At 42.4% G+C, this 24,656-nt stretch overlaps 1 protein-coding gene across 1 annotated transcript; it reads right to left on the bottom strand.

Annotated features, from left to right (window-relative positions):
• Positions 1 to 6,875: 6,875 nt before the first annotated feature.
• LOC127926540 (mucin-1-like) lies at positions 6,876 to 23,681 on the bottom strand. Its single transcript, XM_052511970.1, has 2 exons — positions 23,599 to 23,681; positions 6,876 to 8,074 (listed from the first exon to the last, which is right to left on the bottom strand). Exons 1-2 carry the CDS (start codon positions 23,653 to 23,655, stop codon positions 7,508 to 7,510), a joined length of 624 nt encoding a protein of 207 aa, XP_052367930.1. The 5' UTR covers positions 23,656 to 23,681; the 3' UTR covers positions 6,876 to 7,507.
• Between the last annotated feature and the right edge of the window lie 975 nt (positions 23,682 to 24,656).

Genomic DNA, 24,656 nt, shown 5'->3' on the forward strand with positions numbered 1-24,656 from the left:
GTCGATAAGTGTTTGGCTCAGAATTTATCAAAATGAACGAATACAGATTACCTTCTAAAGACTGCATTGCTGAATTTGTAGTATGGCAGGGAATTTTTACATAGATTTTGAGTCCAACGTCAGCCAGTGGTCCATTCACAGCAATCAGACAGACAAAAGCAATCGCACTACTATACTAAAGCATCGATAGCTCTGATATGGACGTTTAATGACCTCTGCTGGTTAGAAAGCTACAATTATTAGCTCGCTGATCATTGCACCTCTTCTCTAAACGCAGTCCAAATTCATTTTTTCTGTATTTTGTATGATATTGTACAACAACAGCAGATGAAACTAACACCGTAAAAGAGTGATAAAATGTGATCAGTGTTATTTCCTGATTGTTGGTGGTTGAAAATACAATCTCCACAGGACCTTCTATAATCAGCAGGTTTTGCCTGGGTGAAGTTTCGGCTCCATGGTGACATCTTCAGGTGGTAAATTAGTTAATAGACCAATAACAAAGACAGTTCCAAACCTCTGCCAATAACAGATAGTTTTCAGGTTTTCCCCTTCCCACTCAGACCACTAAGTCCTAACAACATATTGCTTGAGAAACAGTTTTTTGCTAAAAAAAAAACATTTGTTTCTTTTTGACCATTTTAATGGAAATCTATTACATCAAGGTTAATACCCAGACATTATTTGATAATGATATAAAAACGGCTGTATTGGATCTTCAACCAATGTCAGATTCTGATGGATCATAGATGTTCATTTTCTTCACCCACAAAATGATTTTAAGACACCTTCCTTACTGCCTTTCTTTGGCTTGTTTCTCAAACGTCACATTTCCCTCCAGTCCAGGTTGTCCATCTGCAGCAAACCCTTTTGTGCTTCATCATACCTGGGAATTACAGGAGGCTGCTGAGGGGAGGACGGCTCATAATAATGGCCAGAACGGAGCAAATGGAATGGCATCGAACACCTGGAAACCATGGAAACCATGTGTTTGATACCATTCCAGTGATTCCACTCCAGTCCTTTACCAATGGTGGAAAAAGTACTCAATTGTCATACTTAAGTAAACGTAAACATACCTTAATAGAAAATAGAAAATGACTCAAGTAAAAGTCACCCAGTAAAATACTACTTGAGAAAAGACTAAAAAATATTTGGTTTTAAATATACTTAAGTAAATGGAATTGCTAAAATGTACTTAAGTATCAAAAGTAAAAGTATAACTCATTCCAACTTAATTATATTAAGCAAACCAGATGTTTATTTTTATTTTCTATTGACGGATAGCCAGGGGCACACTCCAACACTCAGACATAATTTACAAATTAAGCATTTGTGTTTAGTGAGTCTGCCAGTAGGGATGACCTGGGATGTTCTCTTGATAAGTGTGTGAATAGGACCATTTTCCTGTCAAAATGTAATGAGTACTTTTGGGTGGAGTAAAAAAGTAGCTTATTTTCTTTAGGAATGTAGTGAAGTAAAGGTAAAAGTTGACAAAAATACAAATAGTAAAGTAAAGTACAGATACCCCCAAAAAACGACTTAAGTAGTACTTTAAAGTATTTTTACTTAATACTTTACACTACTGGTCCTTACCACAAGCCCTTTCTCCCCAATTAAGGTGCCACCAACCTCCTGTGCTGTGAATATCAATGGATTACATTTGTGGTCAAGTGCTTGTAAAATACATCTATTTGGTTTGCTAAGTATTATAGTGTATTAAGACATTAGCAAAAATATATTTTGATATACCCAAATGCAACAATACAAAATGTAATGTTCAAAATATAATCTATTTTACATTTCAACATACATTTTTATACAGTATTAAATTGCATAAAATATATTCTAAGAGTAGCGTGTTTTTTTACCTCATTACACATTTGACAATACAGTGTATCCTTCATAGAGATAAACAATAATAATAATCTCAAATCAGGCCATAGGATGCATACCTCCTACATTAGTAATGTGTAATTCACCACAACACACTATGTACAGTGTGTTTCCACATGTACCAAACAAATACACTACCGATCAAAAGTTTTAGAACACCTACTCATTCAAGGGTTTTCTTAAATCTTTGCTATTTTCTACATTGTAGAATAATTGTGAAGACATCAAAACTATGAAATAACAACCAAAAAAGTGTTAAACATATCAAAATATATTTGAGATTTGAGATTCTTCTAAGAGACACCCGTTGCCTTGCTGACAGCTCCCACACGCTTGCCATTCTCTCAACCAGATTCATGAGGTCGTCACCTGGAATGCATTTCAATTAACAGGTGTGCCTTGATAAAATATAATTTGTGGAATTTCTTTCCTTCTTAATGCGTTTAAGCCAATCAGTTGTGTTGTGACAAGGTAGGGGGTATAAAGAAGATAGCTTTATTTGGTAAAACACCAAGTCCATATTATGGCAAGAACAAAGAGAAACAACAGTCCATCGTTACTTAAAATCATGAAGGTCAGTCAATATGGAACATTTCAAGAACTTTAAAAGTTTCTTCAAGTGCAGTCGCAAAAAACATCAAGTGCTATGATGAATCTGGCTCTCATGAGGAACACCATAGAAACGGAAGACCCAGAGTTACCTCTGCTGCAGAAGATACGTTTATTAGAGTTACTAGCCTCAGAAATTGCAGCCCAAATAAATGCTTCACAGAGTTAAAGTAACAGACACATCTCAACATCAACTGTTCAGAGGAGACTGTGCGAATCAGGCCTTCATGGTCGAATTGCTGCAAAGAAACCACTGCTAGATGGGGACACCAATGGACATAGACCGGTGGAAATCTGTCCTTTGGTCTGGAGTCCAAAGAGACTAACCACCGTGTCTTGAACGGGGACAAGAAACACTGTCTGAGCAATGGACTTCTTAGCACCAATGGTCAGATGTGGCCGCCCTCGCTTCGGTTCCTTGAAACATGCAGTTTTTTGTTTTTTACGTGAACCCCAGGTCATCTTAGGAGCAAGGAATATAAGATCAGCGTCAACTCACCATCCAGAATATGTGCACCACTGCAAACAGGACAACGGAATGGCATGCAGCGACCCAAAAAACGACAGGGAAAATGACGAGACGGCACACCGTGCACCATAGCATTCTTCTTGCCAATGTCCAGTCTCTTGACAACAAGGTTGATGAAATCCGAGCAAGGGTAGCATACGCTATCCTCACTGGAGAGACGAGGCGGTGCAGCCAACGGGTTTCTCCACGCATCGCGCCGACAGAAACAAACATCTTTCTGGTAAGAAGAGGGGCGGGGCGTATGCCTTATGGCTAACGAGACATGGTGTGATGAAAGAAACATACAGGAACTCAAATCCTTCTGTTCACCTGATTTAGAATTCCTCACAATCAAATGTAGACCGCATTATCTACCAAGAGAATTCTCTTCGATTATAATCACAGCCGTATATATCCCCCCAAGCAGACACATAGATGGCTCTGAACGAACTTTATTTAACTCTTTGCAAACTGGAAACCATTTATCCGGAGGCTGCATTCATTGAAGCTGGGGATTTTAACAAGGCTAATCTGAAAACAAGACTCCCTAAATTTTATCAGCATATCGATTGCGCAACCAGGGGTGGAAAAACCTTGGATCATTGTTACTCTAACTTCCATGACGCATATAAGGCCCTGCCCCGCCCCCTTTCGGAAAAGCTGACCACGACTCCATTTTGTTGATCCCTGCCTACAGACAGAAACTAAAACAAGAGGCTCCCACGCTGAGGTCTGTCCAACGCTGGTCCGACCAAGCTGACTCCACACTCCAAGACTGCTTCCATCACGTGGACTGGGATATGTTTCGTATTGCGTCAGATAACAATATTGACGAATACGCTGATTCGGTGTGCGAGTTCATTAGAACGTGCGTTGAAGATGTCGTTCCCATAGCAACGATTAAAACATTCCCTAACCAGAAACCGTGGATTGATGGCAGCATTCGCGTGAAACTGAAAGCGCGAACCACTGCTTTTAATCAGGGCAAGGTGTCTGGTAACATGACCGAATACAAACAGTGCAGCTATTCCCTCCGCAAGGCTATCAAACAAGCTAAGCGTCAGTACAGAGACAAAGTAGAATCTCAATTCAACGGCTCAGACACAAGAGGCATGTGGCAGGGTCTACAGTCAATCACGGACTACAAGAAGAAATCCAGCCCAGTCACGGACCAGGATGTCTTGCTCCCAGGCAGACTAAATAACTTTTTGCCCACTTTGAGGACAATACAGTGCCACTGACACGGCCTGCAACGAAAACATGCGGTCTCTCCTTCACTGCAGCTGAGGTAAGTAAGACATTTAAACGTGTTAACCCTCGCAAGGCTGCAGGCCCAGACGGCATCCCCAGCCGCGCCCTCAGAGCATGCGCAGACCAGCTGGCGGTGTGTTTACGGACATATTCAATCAATCCCTATACCAGTCTGCTGTTCCCACATGCTTGAAGAGGGCCACCATTGTTCCTGTTCCCAAGAAAGCTAAGGTAACTGAGCTAAACGACTCACTTCCGTCATCATGAAGTGCTTTGAGAGACTAGTCAAGGACCATATCACCTCCACCCTACCTGACACCCTAGACCCACTCCAATTTGCTTACCGCCCAAATAGGTCCACAGACGATGCAATCTCAACCACACTGCACACTGCCCTAACCCATCTGGACAAGAGGAATACCTATGTGAGAATGATGTTCATCGACTACAGCTCAGCATTCAACACCATAGTACCCTCCAAGCTCGTCATCAAGCTCGAGACCCTGGGTCTCGACCCCGCCCTGTGCAACTGGGTACTGGACTTCCTGACGGGCCGCCCTCAGGTGGTGAGGGTAGGCAACAACATCTCCTCCCCGCTGATCCTCAACACTGGGGCCCCACAAGGGTGCGTTCTGAGCCCTCTCCTGTACTCCCTGTTCACCCACGATTGCGTGGCCACGCACGCCTCCAACTCAATCATCAAGTTTGCGGACGACACAACAGTGTTAGGCTTGATTACCAACAACGACGAGACGGCCTACAGGGAGGAGGTGAGGGCCCTCGGAGTGTGGTGTCAGGAAAATAACCTCACACTCAACGTCAACAAAACTAAGGAGATGATTGTGGACTTCAGGAAACAGCACAGGCAACACCCCCCTATCCACATCGATGGAACAGTAGTGGAGAGGGTAGCAAGTTTTAAGTTCCTCGGCATACACATCACAGACAAACTGAATTGGTCCACTCACACAGACAGCATCGTGAAGAAGGCGCAGCAGCGCCTCTTCAACCTCAGGAGGCTGAAGAAATTCGGCTTGTCACCAAAAGCACTCACAAACTTCTACAGATGCACAATCGAGAGCATCCTGGCGGGCTGTATCACCGCCTGGTACGGCAACTGCTCCGCCCTCAACCGTAAGGCTCTCCAGAGGGTAGTGAGGTCTGCACAACGCATCACCGGGGGCAAACTACCTGCCCTCCAGGACACCTACACCACCCAATGTTACAGGAAGGCCATAAAGATCATCAAGGACATCAACCACCTGAGCCACTGCCTGTTCACCCCGCTATCATCCAGAAGGCGAGGTCAGTACAGGTGCATCAAAGCTGGGACCGAGAGACTGAAAAACAGCTTCTATCTCAAGGCCATCAGACTGTTAAACAGCCACCACTAACATTGAGTGGCTGCTGCCAACACACTGCCACTGACACTGACTCAACTCCAGCCACTGTAATAATGGGAATTGATGGGAAATGATGTAAATATATCACTAGCCACTTTAAACAATGCTACCTTATATAATGTTACTTACCCTACATTATTCATCTCATATGCATACGTATATACTGTACTCTATCATCGACTGCATCCTTATGTAATACATGTATCACTAGCCATGTATAACTATGCCACTTTGTTTACATACTCATCTCATATGTATATACTGTACTCGATACCATCTACTGTATCTTGCCTATGCTGCTCTGTACCATCACTCATTCATATATCCTTATGTACATATTCTTTATCCCCTTACACTGTGTATAAGACAGTAGTTTTGGAATTGTTAGTTAGATTACTTGTTGGTTATTACTGCATTGTCGGAACTAGAAGCACAAGCATTTCGCTACACTCGCATTAACATCTGCTAACCATGTGTATGTGACAAATACAATTTGATTTGATTTGATTTGAAGCATTCTGCAGCGATACGCCGTCTCATCTGGTTTGGGCTTAGTGGGATTATAATTTGTTTTTCAACAGGACAATGACCCAACACACCTACAGGCTGTGTAAGGGCTGACCTGACTTCCACAATCCCCCAACCTCAACCAAATTGAGATGGTTTGGGATGAGTCGGACTGCAGAAGGAAGGAAAAGCAGCCAAGTGCTCAGCATATGTGGGTACTCCTTCTAGACTGTTGGAAAATTCCAGGTGTTGCTGGTTGAGAGAATGCCAAGAGTGTGCAAAGCCATCATCAACGCAAAGAGTGGCTATTTGAAGAATCTCAAATATAAAATATATTTTGATTTGTTTAACACTTCTTTGGTTACTTCATGATACCTACCATATGTGTTATTTCATAGTTTTGATGTCTTCACTATTATTCTATAATGTAGAAAATAGTAAAATTAAGAAAAACCCTTGAATGAAAAGGTGTTCTAAAACTTTTGACCGGTAGTGGACATGCTTGCAGATCTTTGGGGAGAAATTGGGAAATTCTACTGCACGGGAACTTCAACTATATATATTTATTTTAGGATGAAATTGGTTTATGAATTATACGATTAATTTCCAATGTACCGTACAGTCTGAATGGAAATAATTTTACACAATAAAATACTCAAATAATTGTCAAAGATAATCATATGAATGACAAGATACATAGCTGTAGTTGTTCACATGTATCCTACTTTATTATTGGAATAATGATGCAAAAACGAATTCACAATTGTACCTAAACACTTTCACTCACAAACTACCACCACACAATGAAAACATACAATTCGTTAAGTAATGAATAACAAATAAAGAGTCATTTGATGAGTTTTAATAAAATTATATAATATAAAGTGAAATAAAAGCAGCACAGAGGGATGCCAACAAAGTGTACTGATACTAAGACTGAGACTAACATCAAAATCCATTTTCTATTTAATCCCAGACAAAGGAATACACCCAGCCTTTCATTTGTCTTGCTTTTACATAAACCGGAACACATTTCATTTGGATTGATTATTCATTTCATGCTATTCCCATCAGCACTGTCCTCTCTCTCGTTGTACTGTCTTATGCTCTGATAGTTCACTGATGTTGAATCCTCGTCCTAGTGTGCAGACACACAGAAGCTGTCATAAGGCAAGTCAATACAATGCAACTCTACTTTAATCACAATTGAGAATTAAACAATGGTGGTTTTGCTTCGGGCCCATGCTCCTCTTATGCCTCAGACATACAGTGGAATATTTAGTTTATTTTTAATTAACTTAGACTAGTCTGTTTTTGAAAGACACATCCTCCACTAGTCTCGGCATGCATTTTCGGCTTCGGTGCTGCGGACAGTGCTGTTGCTGTGCCTTGCTGCCGGTGAGGGAGAGGGCTGGGCTCCGGGGCTTCGGTGCTGCGGACAGTGCTGTTGCTGTGCCTTGCTGCCGGTGAGGGAGAGGGCTGGGCTCCGGGGCTTCGGTGCTGCGGACAGTGCTGTTGCTGTGCCTTGCTGCCGGTGAGGGAGAGGGCTGGGCTCCGGGGCTTCGGTTCTGCGGACAGTGCTGTTCCTGTGCCTTGCTGCCGGTGATGGAGAGGGCTGGGCTCCGGGGCTTCGGTGCTGCGGACAATGCTGCTGCTGTGCCTTTCTGCCGGTGATGGAGAGGGCTGGGCTCCGGGGCTTCGGTGCTGCGGACAGTGGGGTGTGACCCTGGTGTTGGGAAGAAGCCGTGTCTGGCACTATAGCGGCCTGATTCACAACACCAGCTGTCCCGCCCCACCAGAAGTCAGAGCTGGCTAGAGCTGTTCCTCCTGAGGCCCTCCTGAGGCCCTGCATCCTCCTGGGTGGGATCCTACAGCTCTCAGGGGCTGATCCAGGGGGAATCTGGAATTCAGATATAAACAACAGCATCATTATTCATTCATTCATTAGTATTACAGTCATTATAACAGTAAACACTCATTCCTATTCAGTACCATTCAGTTTATTTATTTATTTATTTATTTCACCTTTATTTAACCAGGTAGGCTAGTTGAGAACAAGTTCTCATTTACAACTGTGACCTGGCCAAGATAAAGTAAAGCAGTGCGACAAAACAACAACACAGAGTTATACATAAACAAACATACAGTCAATAATACAATAGAAAATCTATGTACAGTGTGTGCAAATGTAGTAAGATTAGGGAGGTAAAGTTTAGGTTAGAATGTATCACCACTTTAATAAACTGCTAACATGGCTACAAATGCAATGTCTAAACAATAAATACTTATCAAAATCTAGAGTGCAGTATTGGGTGTGAGTAGGTTCAGGTAAATTAGGGGCATCCTTCAGATGTGGCAGATACTGTACCAACATGCAGAGTGGAGCAGAGTGTTCTATTTTAGAATCTGGAAGTGTATTAAGGTCTTGGCAGAGATAGATGGGGCAGAGAATAACTGAGGACCACGGCTGTAGTTCTCTATCCACCTCTGTTTACACTGGGTTTGGGATGGGGTGGACAAGTAAAATGATTGAGAGGAGAGGTTTCACATAATGTGTCCATTTATGTAGAGTGAAGTTTACAAATCCAACTAGAGACATTTGACTCAATTAAAGAGGCACTCCTGCTATTTTGGAACTTTTCCTGTTGGAAAACAATATCCCACATATAAATACAGTAATACACACACACACAAATGTTTTTGGAGCAAAACGTTGTTTTTTCGACACAACTGAAAACTTCAAGGAGTTAGCCTGATGGTGCCCTCTGATGTCATCGGCCTCCCCCTTGTGTTTTGTGTGGGGAACAATAGAGGAGTAATAGAGAACAGATGAGAAAGCCCCCCACACTTGTGCCATGTCATAATACCTGGACCACATATTGAGATGTACCTTTTGTTAAGTTAATCAGGTGATAAATGAGGGTAAAAGGAGACTGGAGTGCCACTTTAACAATAAGGGAGGTTATGCTACACAGGAAATGAGACTGAGAGACATCATCCAACAACGCAGCAGACCCATTACAGAGAGATTTGGATAAACTTTTTGTCTGTGCTAATTTAATGATTCCCAGAGGAAGGTCTGACTAACTGGCCTGGTTGTTATGAGGAGACAGAGATGGAGGAGAGAGAGAGACGGGAGCGTCCTGGAGAGAGAGAAAGAGAGACAGAGAGACAGAGAGACGGAGACAGAGAGAGACGGGAGCGTACTGGAGAGAGAGAAAGAGAGACAGACATTATGACATTTGTAATGTCTTTACTGTTTTGAAACTTCTGTATGTGTAATGTTTACTGTTAATTTTTGCTGTTTTTCACTTTATATATTCACTTTGTATGTTGTCTACCTCACTTGCTTTGGCAATGTTAACACATGTTTCCCATGCCAATAAAGCCCTTGAATTGAATTGAATTGAATTGACAGAGAGACAGAGAGACAGAGACAGAGCGAGACGGGAGCGTACTGGAGAGAGAAAACATCTTGTGAATCATAGCTCCACCATCTCAGCCAACTGTGTTAAAGGAGCTAAGCTTCCGCAGCCTGTCTGGCACCACGCTGTGTGACAGAGGTCAGAAAGAGGACAGAGGTGCTGAGGACATACTTAACTGGAACTTCTAGGGTGGAGCCAGAGCAGTAAAACAATGGCTCTTATTGGCTGCTGCCTCAGTGACTGTGGATAAAGACTGAGGCTATGTCCCAAATGGCACCCTATGTAGTAGTTCTCATACGGCTCTGGCCAAAAGTAGTGTGATATATAGGGCTTAGGGTGCCGTTTGGGATGCAGCTTGGGCAGATCGAGGGGACATCTTAAAAGGGAAAAGTGACCACAGTGATTGACATACTGTTGCTCTGACTTCAATTCCATCCCACCATACAACTGAATCTCTTCTTGGTAGACAGGCACAAACCATCAACAGATACATTCCATGTTCCTTCTCAATGGATGCCATTTTGTGGAAACATGGTTGACATATTAATATGAAACTTACTCTGAAAGCCATCAAAATACACTTCAAGTTGTAAATGAGAAGAGCATATTAACGGTGTCACAGAGAGAGAGAGAGAGAGAGAGAGAGAGAGAGAGAGAGAGAGAGAGAGAGAGAGAGAGAGAGAGAGAGAGAGAGACAAAGAGTATATATATATATATATACTGGTAGGTAGCTGCATTTGAAGCTGCCACGGTTTGGGGGCCAAACACCTGTACCACTGTTAGCTGTAATGCGACTCTATTAATCTGCAGTTTGTCCTCTCTCCTGGACATATTCCATCACTGGAGGGTCAAGTCCAGCTAATTCCTCCACAGTTGAACATGCCACACAGCATAATATCCCAGCAATACCTTTCTGCCCAATCCTGTTCTATCCGCTCTGTTGCCCTTTCTGGTTAATCTAATTGCGACAAAGCCCACATAAGGGCTTTTGTGCCAAGAACTTCTTTATGGTTTAAAATTAAACGGCTTGGGCGCCCAGTTTTTGGACGGCAGCCAGTGTCCTTCAGACAAAGAATGTCACTGTGCTTAATAGGCAGAAAAGCTCTCCCCTGTCCCGAAAAAAAAAAATCAGCCACCACACGCCCCAGTACTGAGTATGTCTGCTCCCACTTTCTGTCAGGGCAACAATGAGAGCAGTTACATCTGAACTGCACCATACTGTGAAAGGTCCTTTTGAACAGACCTGTTAACAGACACACTTTCATTTCTGTACAGACAAGTTAAAGACAGATAATCCTTGCAAAAAAAGCTCTGGGGGGGTACTTCATGACCGGATTTAGATTTTCTCAAGTTCTGGAAGTTGCCAGAATTGTCCATAGTTTCTAGTAGCTCTTGTCCAGAGCGTTAAGTCCAACTTGCTAAAGGCTCAACATCAGCAAGCTGCACTTAATTCCCTGGACCAGAGCTAAGGTTCCAGCTGAGAACAAAGAAGAGAACTTATTCCAGTTATTCTCATATAAAATATGATCATTTCCCAAACAGCCAAGCCAAGCATCATTTCACACACAAGGGGCCACCAGACACAAGCTATGTCACTATTTCTGACACCTCCACATTGTCTGAACCAATCTATTTCCTTTTCATCAGATCTCTATGTAATCTACATTCAGTGATGTCACGTCCTTAGTGCTGTGCTTTATTCCATTCTGTGGAATCCATGATTGGATTCCATTCTGGTGGGAGTCCCTTCGGCACAGCAACATGCCTCCTTGACATTTCCGTCGGATAGTTCCAGAATAATTTTGCGTATCCCCCATTCATTACAATATTTGCTTAGCAGAAACCCTTGAAATGATGAATCTACCTCTCACTGTTCCAATGTGGTCATATGCACCTGCATTCCGCTTGGACAAATTCAGGATCAATACATTCTCAAGTCGAAGATGCTTATCCCACTCACAAGCTAAGAAAAGTGTCTTACAGAACCCATGATATACTGTAGTGTGGCACAGCACCAGTACAAGTGTCCATGTGTAACGGCTAAACCAGTCATTTGAGGTAAAAAAAAAAAAACAAAAATAGAGAAATAAAAGAATGTCAATTCAAGCAAAAAAAAATAGGAGACCTTCCTTGGAGCGAAGACCATTTGACAAGCAATTAAGGACTTGTTCGTTGTCTTGCTTGGGCTATTTCCTAAACGCAAGCATTAGTTAGCATTAATAGCTTCTCACGGTAATTAAAACGTCCTTCTAAATGATCCTGGTGCCCGACCAGACAGTGCAGTATGTCCCCTGTGTCTCCAGACAAGCCCAGCCTACCCCACCCATCCTCCCACCTCGGGCCACATTTCCCTCCCTCTGGCCTGCCTTTGTGCTGATGGACGAGCCCATCCCTCACGGTCCTCCCAGACAGCTGTGCTTAGCCTGCAGAATGGAGAGAGAGACTTTGGGACTTAGCTTACTGGATGAAAGCAAGCATTTGTTTCCTAATGGAACCTTCAGCCCTCCCGGAAGATCAATTATATTCTGTACACCCAGAAATAAGACGTTGGCATCATCACCGTCTTGGTAATTGATCACTTTCTGAGGGTATGACATCCCTGGCTAATTCTGTTTTTTTTTTGTTTTAGCACAGACTGGCTGCTGTGTGATACAGTGTTCAGGTAATAGGGGACATGTCGATGGTATTGTATCTAATAATATTTGCAAATCTGTAAGATTGCACAGTTAGTATCGAATTCTATGAATGTGGAAATTCCCCTCACTGATAATATCACCTGTATTATGGGAAATGCATCATCCAAATCAATGTGAAATGGTTTTTCCTTTCCTATGCATTTCCATTTCCAAATACTAAGACAAAAAGCCCAAACAAATTCAACAGAAACTTGCTTTGGCATGCTAGACGGAAGGGGAAATAACGACTGCAATTTCTGAGAAGACGGACAGACAGACTGACAGACAGACAGGTCTTATCATGGATGCAGCAGCTGTCAGGAACAGCCCAGGTGACAGAAAGGCATCATCTCATCAGCCTTCCCACAGCCTGTCAATCCTGCACAATGGACTGATTGACATATCCCTTATATACACCACTACAGCAACCTTCCCACAGCCTGTCAATCCTGCACAATGGACTGATTGACATATCCCTTATATACACCACTACAGCAACCTTCCCACAGCCTGTCAATCCTGCACAATGGACTGATTGACATATCCCTTATATACACCACTACAGCAACCTTCCCACAGCCTGTCAATCCTGCACAATGGACTGATTGACATATCCCTTATATACACCACTACAGCAACCTTCCCACAGCCTGTCAATCCTGCACAATGGACTGATTGACATATCCCTTATATACACCACTACAGCAACCTTCCCACAGCCTGTCAATCCTGCACAATGGACTGATTGACATATCCCTTATATACACCACTACAGCAACCTTCCCACAGCCTGTCAATCCTGCACAATGGACTGATTGACATATCCCTTATATACACCACTACAGCAACCTTCCCCCAGCCTGTCAATCCTGCACAATGGACTGATTGACATATCCCTTATATACACCACTACAGCAACCTTCCCACAGCCTGTCAATCCTGCACAATGGACTGATTGACATATCCCTTATATACACCACTACAGCAACCTTCCCACAGCCTGTCAATCCTGCACAATGGACTGATTGACATATGGGAGTGTATATACACCACTACAGCAACCTTCCCACAGCCTGTCAATCCTGCACAATGGACTGATTGACATATCCCTTATATACACCACTACAGCAACCTTCCCCCAGCCTGTCAATCCTGCACAATGGACTGATTGACATATCCCTTATATACACCACTACAGCAACCTTCCCACAGCCTGTCAATCCTGCACAATGGACTGATTGACATATCCCTTACTGTATATACGGCAACCTTCCTTTAAGCCTACCTTAAAACAACACTATTTCAGTATGTTTAAGCCTACCTTAAAACAACACTATTTCAGTATGAGAGTATATTTCTTTCCTTCCTCAACTCGACATCGGAGAGATGAACATATGCTTTCATGCTTCACTCCTAAACTGAAAAGGAAGTGAAATGAGAGAGAGAAGAAGGAAGGAGATGTAATGGGAGTGTTTACAGGAGGTTCCTGTCCATCGGTGAAAGTCAGTCTGCTCATTAAGCTATAAGGAGAACAGAGAAGGCAGTCTGCTCATTAAGCTATAAGGAGAACAGAGAAGGCAGTCTGCTCATTAAGCTATAAGGAGAACAGAGAAGGCAGTCTGCTCATTAAGCTATAAGGAGAACAGAGAAGGCAGTCTGCTCATTAAACTATAGGGAGAACAGAGAAGGCAGTCTGCTCATTAAGCTATAAGGAGAACAGAGAAGGCAGTCTGCTCATTAAGCTATAAGGAGAACAGAGAAGGCAGTCTGCTCATTAAACTATAGGGAGAACAGAGAAGGCAGTCTGCTCATTAAACTATAGGGAGAACAGAGAAGGCAGTCTGCTCATTAAACTATAGGGAGAACAGAGAAGGCAGTCTGCTCATTAAACTATAGGGAGAACAGAGAAGGCAGTCTGCTCATTAAGCTATAAGGAGAACAGAGAAGGCAGTCTGCTCATTAAACTATAGGGAGAACAGAGAAGGCAGTCTGCTCATTAAACTATAGGGAGAACAGAGAAGGCAGTCTGCTCATTAAACTATAGGGAGAACAGAGAAGGCAGTCTGCTCATTAAGCTATAGGGAGAACAGAGAAGGCAGTCTGCTCATTAAGCTATAAGGAGAACAGAGAAGGCAGTCTGCTCATTAAACTATAGGGAGAACAGAGAAGGCAGTCTGCTCATTAAACTATAAGGAGAACAGAGAAGGCAGTCTGCTCATTCATCTATAGGGAGAACAGAGAAGGCAGTCTGCTCATTAAGCTATCGGGAGAACAGAGAAGGCAGTCTGCTCATTCATCTATAGGGAGAAGTGTGTGTGATGATCGAGCCACTGGTCTGGATCTTTCTGCATGGATTCATGAGTTTCTCTGTGGGACACACACACTTCTAATGATATTGTGGTTCCCAGACTGCCACAAAACACATGGCTAACAGTGACAGACAGTCCTTTCTGGAGCTCTGTCCTCCATCCGTCCCCTGTCCCTCATTCCTCTCTGACACAATAACATTATGGACCAATTTTATACGTATCTAATATACTCCAATGGCATCTGTAACATGCCAGGCAACATCCCAACAGGCAGTAGCGTTGAACAGTAAAAGGAGCCTTCTTTGTGCTACAGCTGCAGAGGATGTATGTACACGGCTGCCTGCTACTCGACTGTGATGGTATTTCATTGAGTGTTTGGCAGGCGTGGCACTGCAGCATTGCTGAAGGAAACAGCTGTTCCCCACAGACAGACAGGCAGACAGAATAACAGACAGACAGAATAACAGACAGACAGACATACCCTTGAGCCACCATGGCTTTATATGAGTAGAGGTAACAGGCCAGTTCATGTGGTTAATAGATGGTAGTAGTGGTAAACAGTGGAAGACAGGCCAGTTCATGTGGTTAATAGATGGTAGTAGTGGTAAACAGTGGAAGACAGGCCAGTTCATGTGGTTAATAGATGGTAGTAGTGGTAAACAGTGGAAGGTGGGCCAGTTCCTGTGGTTAATAGATGGTAGTAGTGGTAAACAGTGGAAGACAGGCCAGTTCCTGTGGTTAATAGATGGTAGTAGTGGTAAACAGTGGAAGACAGGGCCAGTTCCATGTGGTTAATAGATGGTAGTAGTGGTAAACAGTGGAAGACAGGCCAGTTCATGTGGTTAATAGATGGTAGTAGTGGTAAACAGTGGAAGACAGGCCAGTTCATGTGGTTAATAGATGGTAGTAGTGGTAAACAGTGGAAGACAGGCCAGTTCATGTGGTTAATAGATGGTAGTAGTGGTAAAAGTGGAAGACAGGCCAGTTCATGTGGTTAATAGATGGTAGTAGTGGTAAACAGTGGAAGACAGGCCAGTTCATGTGGTTAATATATGGTGGTAGTGGTAAACAGTGGAAGACAGGCCAGTTCATGTGGTTAATAGATGGTGGTAGTGGTAAACAGTGGAAGACAGGCCAGTTCATGTGGTTAATAGATGGTAAACAGTGGCAGACAGGTCAGTTCCTGTGGTTAATAGATGGTAGTAGTGGTAAACAGTGGATGACAGGCCAGTTCATGTGGTTAATAGATGGTAGTAGTGGTAAAAAGTGGAAGACAGGCCAGTTCATGTGGTTAATAGATGGTAGTAGTGGTAAACAGTGGAAGACAGGCCAGTTCATGTGGTTAATATATGGTGGTAGTGGTAAACAGTGGAAGACAGGCCAGTTCATGTGGTTAATAGATGGTAGTAGTGGTAAACAGTGGAAGACAGGCCAGTTCATGTGGTTAATAGATGGTAGTAGTGGTAAACAGTGGAAGACAGGCCAGTTCATGTGGTAGATGGTAGTAGTGGAGTGGAAGACAGGTCAGTTAGTAGTGGTAGTAGTGGTAAACAGTGGAAGACAGGCCAGTTCATGTGGTTAATAGATGGTAAACAGTGGAAGACAGGTCAGTTCATGTGGTTAATTGATAGTAGTAGTGGTAAACAGTGGAAGTAAACAGTGGAAGACAGGCCAGTTCCTGTGGTTAATAGATGGTAGTAGTGGTAAACAGTGGAAGACAGGCCAGTTCCTGTGGTTAATAGATGGTAGTAGTGGTAAAAAGTGGAAGACAGGTCAGTTCATGTGGTTAATAGATGGTAGTAGTGGTAAAAAGTGGAAGACAGGCCAGTTCCTGTGGTTAATAGATGGTAGTAGTGGTAAACAGTGGAAGGTGGGCCAGTTCCTGTGGTTAATAGATGGTAGTAGTGGTAAACAGTGGAAGACAGGTCAGTTCATGTGGTTAATAGATGGTAGTAGTGGTAAACAGTGGAAGACAGGCCAGTTCATGTGGTTAATGGTAGTATGGTAAACAGTGGAAGACAGGTCAGTTCCTGTGGTTAATAGATGGTAGTAGTGGTAAACAGTGGAAGACAGGCCAGTTCATGTGGTTAATAGATGGTAGTAGTGGTAAACAGTGGAAGACAGGCCAGTTCATGTGGTTAATAGATGGTAGTAGTGGTAAACAGTGGAAGACAGGCCAGTTCTGTGGTTAATAGATGGTGGTAGTGTAAACAGTGGAAGACAGGCCAGGTTTAATATATGGTGGTAGTGGTAAACAGTGGAAGACAGGCCAGTTCATGTGGTTAATAGATGGTGGTAGTGGTAAACAGTGGAAGACAGGCCAGTTCATGTGGTTAATAGATGGTAGTAGTGGTAAACAGTGGAAGACAGGCCAGTTCATGTGGTTTAGATGGTAGTAGTGGAGTGGAAGACAGGCCAGTTCATGTGGTTAATAGATGGTAGTAGTGGTAAACAGTGGAAGACAGGCCAGTTCATGTGGTTAATAGATGGTAGTAGTGGTAAACAGTGGAAGACAGGCCAGTTCATGTGGTTAATAGATGGTAGTAGTGGTAAACAGTGGAAGACAGGCCAGTTCATGTGGTTAATAGAGGTAGTATGTGGTGTAGTGGAAGACAGGCCAGTTCATGTGGTTAATAGATGGTAGTAGTGGTAAACAGTGGAAGACAGGCCAGTTCATGTGGTTAATAGATGGTAGTAGTGGTAAACAGTGGAAGACAGGCCAGTTCCTGTGGTTGTGGTTAGTAGTGGTAAACAGTGGAAGACAGGCCAGTTAGTAGTAGTGGTAAACAGTGGAAGACAGGTCAGTGGTAAACAGTGGAAGACAGGCCAGTTCTGTGGTTAATAGATGGTAGTAGTGGTAAAAGTAGGAGTTCCTGTGGTTAATAGATGGTAGTAGTGGTAAACAGTGGAAGACAGGCCAGTTCCTGTGGTTAATAGATGGTAGTAGTGGTAAACAGTGGAAGGACAGGCCAGTTCCTGTGGTTAATAGATGGTAGTAGTGGTAAAAGTGGAAGACAGGCCAGTTCCTGTGGTTAATAGATGGTAGTAGTGGTAAACAGTGGAAGACAGGCCAGTTCATGTGGTTAATAGATGGTAGTAGTGGTAAACAGTGGAAGACAGGCCAGTTCCTGTGGTTAGATGGTATGTGGTTGGAAGGTGGGCCAGTTCCTGTGGTTAGATGGTAGTGTGGCAAAACAGTGGAAGGTGGGCCAGTTCCTGTGGTTAATAGATGGAGTAGTGGTAAACAGTGGAAGGCCAGTTCATGTGGTTAATAGATGGTAGTAGTGGTAAACAGTGGAAGACAGGCCAGTTCATGTGGTTAATAGATGGTAGTAGTGGTAAACAGTGGAAGACAGGCCAGTTCATGTGGTTAATAGATGGTAGTAGTGGTAAAGTTCAGTGTTAATAGAGTAGTGGTAAACAGTGGAAGACAGGTCAGTTCTGTGGTTAATAGATGGTAGTAGTGGAAGACAGGCCAGTTCATGTGGTTAATAGATGGTAGTAGTGGAAGACAGGCCAGTTCCTGTGGTTAATGATGGTAGTTAATAGATGGTAGTAGTGGTAAACAGTGGAAGACAGGCCAGTTCATGTGGTTAATAGATGGTAGTAGTGGTAAACAGTGGAAGACAGGTCAGTTCATGTGGTTAATAGATGGTAGTAGTGGTAAACAGTGGAAGACAGGCCAGTTCATGTGGTTAATAGATGGTAAACAGTGGAAGACAGGTCAGTTCATGTGGTTAATAGATGGTAGTAGTGGTAAACAGTGGAAGACAGGCCAGTTCATGTGGTTAATAGATGGTAGTAGTGGTAAACAGTGGAAGACAGGCCAGTTCCTGTGGTTAATAGATGGTAGTAAACAGTGGAAGACAGGCCAGTGGTAAGTGGTAAAAAGTGGAAGACAGGTCAGTTCATGTGGTTAATAGATGGTAGTAGTGGTAAACAGTGGAAGACAGGTCAGTTCATGTGGTTAATAGATGGTAGTAGTGGTAAACAGTGGAAGACAGGCCAGTTCCTGTGGTTAATAGATGGTAGTAGTGGTAAACAGTGGAAGGTGGGCCAGTTCCTGTGGTTAATAGATGGTAGTAGTGGTAAAAAGTGGAAGACAGGCCAGTTCCTGTGGTTAATAGATGGTAGTAGTGGTAAACAGTGGAAGGTGGGCCAGTTCCTGTGGTTAATAGATGGTAGTAGTGGTAAACAGTGGAAGGTGGGCCAGTTCCTGTGGTTAATAGATGGTAGTAGTGGTAAACAGTGGAAGGTGGGCCAGTTCCTGTGGTTAATAGATGGTAGTAGTGGTAAACAGTGGAAGGTGGGCCAGTTCCTGTGGTTAATAGATGGTAGTAGTGGTAAACAGTGGAAGACAGGCCAGTTCATGTGGTTAATAGATGGTAGTGGAAGACAGGCCAGTTCATGTGGTAAACAGTGGAAGACAGGCCAGTTCCTGTGGTTAATAGATGGTAGTAGTGGTAAACAGTGGAAGGTGGGCCAGTTCCTGTGGTTAATAGATGGTAGTAGTGGTAAACAGTGGAAGGTGGGCCAGTTCCTGTGGTTAATAGATGGTAGTAGTGGTAAACAGTGGAAGACAGGTCAGTTCCTGTGGTTAATAGATGGTAGTAGTGGGTAAGGTCAGTTCATGTGGTTAATAGAGTGGAAGACAGGTCAGTTCCTGTGGTTAATAGATGGTAGTAGTGGTAAACAGTGGAAGACAGGCCAGTTCATGTGGTTAATAGATGGTAGTAGTGGTAAACAGTGGAAGACAGGTCAGTTCCTGTGGTTAATAGATGGTAGTAGTGGTAAACAGTGGAAGACAGACCAGTTCATGTGGTTAATAGATGGTAGTAGTGGTAAACAGTGGAAGACAGGTCAGTTCATGTGGTTAATAGATGGTAGTAGTGGTAAACAGTGGAAGACAGGCCAGTTCATGTGGTTAATAGATGGTAGTAGTGGTAAACAGTGGAAGACAGGCCAGTTCATGTGGTTAATAGATGGTAGTAGTGGTAAACAGTGGAATACAGGCCAGTTCATGTGGTTAGTAGATGGTAGTAGTGGTAAACAGTGGAAGACAGGCCAGTTCATGTGGTTAATAGATGGTAGTAGTGGTAAACAGTGGAAGACAGGTCAGTTCCTGTGGTTAATAGATGGTAGTAGTGGTAAACAGTGGAAGACAGGCCAGTTCCTGTGGTTAATAGATGGTAGTAGTGGTAAACAGTGGAAGACAGGCCAGTTCCTGTGGTTAATAGATGGTAGTAGTGGTAAACAGTGGAAGACAGGCCAGTTCCTGTGGTTAATAGATGGTAGTAGTGGTAAACAGTGGAAGACAGGCCAGTTCATGTGGTTAATAGATGGAAAACAGTTTACCACTACTACCAACAGTCTTCCACAGTTCATGTGGTTAATATACATACGCTAGTAGGGGTCAACAGTGTGTCTAGATACACTAAAGCACTAGGCCACTACATGCCAATGATTGAAGTAGGACACACTGCTAATAGTATTCAGGGAGGTTGAATGTGACTTAAATGTTATGTCTGCATCCCACAAGACACCACATTCCCACTATAAAGCTACGGTCTGCACTGAACTCAAAAACACCATAATTCCTTATCAAATAACCAACAAGTTGATCAGAGCCTGTACTATTGACCTTAGGAAAGATACTGTATATGTTAATACCTGGTGCCTTGACTAAAACAGGAAGGATGAATGTCATTACAGGATATCAAGAGAGAGTAAATGAACATGTGACTTCTCTCTTCCTGCAACACCATCCTCCTCCCTCCAGCTAGCTGTGCTAAATATTTCTCTGTGCATCTGTCCTAAATTGAGAGGTGATTTATAAAATGGAGAGCCGGCAGTAATGCATTACTAATACCATTAAAGCATTGCATTTCTTCATTCCTTTCACGGGAACTTGGTACCCTTCTGCTGTCTGAAAAGCAGGTCCTTTTCCCTCCCTTCTAAAAGAATTGAATCCAACGTGACCACCTTCAGGCTAAACTGTGAAAGTAGTTAGAGTCATTTCTTGGTCACATTATCATCATGATCAGATCTGTAATGAAGCAGAATATGCCCTTTGCCTTATTGGGGAATGTGAGGATGTGCTCTTGTTATATTTGCCACAGTATCAGAACAACACAAGGGAGAGGAATTACCATCTACTAATTAGACCATTATAACAAAATATTATCATTGTGGACCCCAGGAAGAGTAGCTACTTCTTCTGCAAAAGCTAACGGGGATCCAAATAAACAAATAAATAAACAAATGTCAATTATATTGAACATCTTCAATGTTTTACATAAAAGGGTCGGCACTTTTCACATGACATAAATTAATGTGCAACACAATGACATAAAATCCCATTTCGTACAGATACCTATGGAATAAATGGAACTGGACAGCATATTGCACTTTTCACGATTTCAGTCAGAACTGATGTATTATGGGAAATCAATATGAATCTAGAATAACTACAGCACAAAATCAAAGAATGACTATATGGTGTATGTATGAACTCCACAAAGATACACTGTCCCATGTAAACACATGTCAGGGTTTAACTGTATTTGATGACCAATTATGCCTTTGGTAGATCTAGTTAAAAAATATCTATGTGGATTCTGGACATGATACAATGCTATTTCCCCAGGGCTATAAAGGGCTGTTTGGTTTATTTCACCAGTTAAACTTGAATATAGGAGCGCTGCCAACCCGCTGAGGGAATTAAGCAGAGTGAAATGCAGAGTGGTGCTGCTGAATGGGCAGATTGGCAGGCCTACCCTTCTACTCTACTCTAACAAGTCCACACAATGAACACACAAACAGCCCCATTACCCGCCGAGCTACAGTGGAGAGACAGGAGGCAGGGGCTGAAGATGCAAGACATTTTCATAAGCCCATCCGCAGTCTATTATTGGCCACTTGTAATTGATCCCTATACTGGCCAAGCCTTCTCACAATAGTGATGTTGAACATAGACCTACTAATGTCTACTCATAATGATGTGAAGTTGTTATCATAAAATATGTTTCTGTAGGATATGATCTTGAATATTGTTTCTCCCCTTTGACAGAAGTATAACTTTGTCTGTGGGAAAAAGAACAAAATGGATACATCTATGTACATTTTAATGGTACAGGGTATATCTATCTACATTTTAATGGTACATGATAAATCTATCTACATTTAACGGTATAGGATCATTCTATGTACATTTTAATGGTACAGGATACATCTATCTACATTTTAATGGTACAAGGATACATCTATCTACATTTTAATGGTATAGGATCATTCTATCTACATTTTAATGGTACAGGATACATCTATCTACATTTTAATGGTACAAGATACATCTATCTACATTTTAATGGTACAGGATACATCTATCTACATTTTAATGGTACAAGATACATCTATCTACATTTTAATGGTACAGGATCCTTCTATCTACATTTTAATGGTACAGGATACATCTATCTACATTTTAATGGTACAGGATACATCTATCTACATTTGAGTGGTACAAGATACATCTATCTACATTTTAACGGTATAGGATCATTCTATGTACATTTTAATGGTACAAGATACATCTATCTACATTTTAACGGTACAGGATCATTCTATGTACATTTTAATGGTATAGGATCATTCTATGTACATTTTAATGGTACAGGATACATCTATCTACATTTGAATGGTACAAGATACATCTATCTACATTTTAATGGTACAGGATACATCTATCTACATTTTAATGGTACAGGATACATCTATCTACATTTTAATGGTACAGGATACATCTATCTACATTTTAATGGTATAGGATACATCTATCTACATTTTAATGGTACAGGATACATCTATCTACATTTTAATGGTACAGGATACATCTATCTACATTTGAATGGTACAAGATACATCTATCTACATTTTAATGGTATAGGATCATTCTATGTACATTTTAATGGTACAGGATATATCTATCTGCATTTTAATGGTACAGGATACATCTATCTACATTGTAACGGTATAGGATCATTCTATGTACATTTTAATGGTACAGGATACATCTATCTACATTTTAATGGTATAGGATCATTCTATGTACATTTTAATGGTACAGGATACATCTATCTACATTTTAATGGTATAGGATCATTCTATCTACATTTTAATGGTACAGGATCATTCTATCTACATTTTAATGGTACAGGATACATCTATCTACATTTTAATGGTATAGGATCATTCTATGTACATTTTAATGGTACAGGATACATCTATCTACATTTTAATGGTACAGGATACATCTATCTACATTTTAGTATTTTGAATTTGACTACAAATGAGTTTTAGCTGTAGTACACTTCACCAGCACACAGTGTTGTTTGGGAGAGAGGATATTTCATTTCCAATGTGTTTTTATATAGGTTGTTGTGTTGGTCATCAGTCGTGTTAAGCGACTCCAGTTTAAAAAGGAAAGGCTGAAATAAATGCACTACATCACAGTAAAAACCAAAGGGTTGGTTCACTGGTACGCAGCAATCAATCTGGTTCATTACACTGATTCAAGTTGTCTTTAAAACATATATATATATTTTGCTGTGAAATGTAGGTATGATGAAGTAGCTCTTTTTAGCAAGTTTTATAGTAAAATGTCATGAATTGAAATTATTACTATTGTGATGAAAAATTCATAACAAATGATACACACTTCCTGCCACAATATCTTTGAATACATTTGTGTGAAAAAGGGATCTATTCTGTAACCTTTTATTTAGCCGCTACATTTTGCTTAAATTCCAAACCCATAGACACAATAAATTACTACCATACATTTCATAAAGCAGAAGGCATAGAGGGTAATTTACTGTCGGATTGACTTGCCATTTGTTCTCATAAGTAAGTGAAAAAAGTCACCTCACTTTTAATGCAAATTCATACAGATCCCTAATGGCCATAGACATATAATTCTATAGTGAGAACAGCAGAGATGTTAGAAAGATGACAAACCTCTGACGCCACGTCAGTCCTCCTGGCTTTGAGAGAGACGTCAGGACAGCATACCATTCAGTGGTGATGAAAGCCCTGCAGCCTGTAAAAGAAGAAGACAGATATTTCTGTCATGTGCATAAACATCTCGGTTCTGTTGTGTGAAGGCATCACTGTGATATGCAGTACAACCATTTAACAAACACACATGCACTCATGTACAAGTACACGGACGGATGGACGGACAGACGGGCGGACAGGCAGACAGAAACCTGAAACCTGAATATATTAATTGTACTCAATATGTATCAGTATCAATAAAACTAAGACCTACAAAACAGTCAATACTGATCTAACATATCTAGTAGCATTGTTCTAAAGCAGCAGTCTACCCTTCCTCTCTTTATAGACAGTGGAGGGAGGTGAGGACACAGTGAGCACTCTCAATGCCTCTCCTCTCCCAGGCAGGCAGACAGGCAGGCGGCAGGCAGGCAGGCAGGCAGACAGACAGGCAGACAGGCAGACAGGCAGACAGACAGGCAGGCAGGCAGGCAGGCAGGCAGGCAGGCAGGCAGGCGGCAGGCGGCAGGCAGACAGGCAGGCAGGCAGGCAGGCAGACAGACAGGCAGGCAGGCGGCAGGCAGGCAGGCAGGCAGACAGGCAGACAGGCAGACAGGCAGACAGACAGACAGGCAGACAGGCAGGCAGGCAGGCAGGCAGGCAGGCAGGCAGGCAGGCAGGCAGGCAGGCAGGCAGGCAGGCAGGCAGACAGGCAGGCCCTCTCCGCTGCCTGGCTGATAATAGGTCATTAATCATGCGTTGACAGACTACTCTCTATCAGACGTAAGTCCTATGATTATGGCCATTGATTGGGGTGAAATAGTCCTCTGCTGCTGCTACTGCTGCTGCTTGGACCAATCTAGTCCAGGCTTGTTGGGGCGTGATTGTTTATTAGTTGACTCATTGATTAAAGCCTGAAAGCTAACAAAATGGAGTTTGAATGATTTCACTCTCATTAATATGTGTAGTAGATGATCGACGCTGTGGTTCAGTAGGTCCATAGGACATATAGTATAGTA

The sequence above is a fragment of the Oncorhynchus keta genome, unplaced genomic scaffold, assembly GCF_023373465.1.
Source record: "Oncorhynchus keta strain PuntledgeMale-10-30-2019 unplaced genomic scaffold, Oket_V2 Un_contig_777_pilon_pilon, whole genome shotgun sequence".
Taxonomy (NCBI): domain Eukaryota; kingdom Metazoa; phylum Chordata; class Actinopteri; order Salmoniformes; family Salmonidae; genus Oncorhynchus; species Oncorhynchus keta.

Bases quoted from the DNA above. Each gene is read 5' to 3' on its own strand.
- LOC127926540 (XM_052511970.1), bottom strand. From the start codon at position 23,655: ATGGTATGCTGTCCTGACGTCTCTCTCAAAGCCAGGAGGACTGACGTG. The intron at 8,075-23,598 runs GTTTGTCATCTT...TCTGAATTCCAG, and splicing joins GGACTGACGTGGCGTCAGAG to ATTCCCCCTGGATCAGCCCC.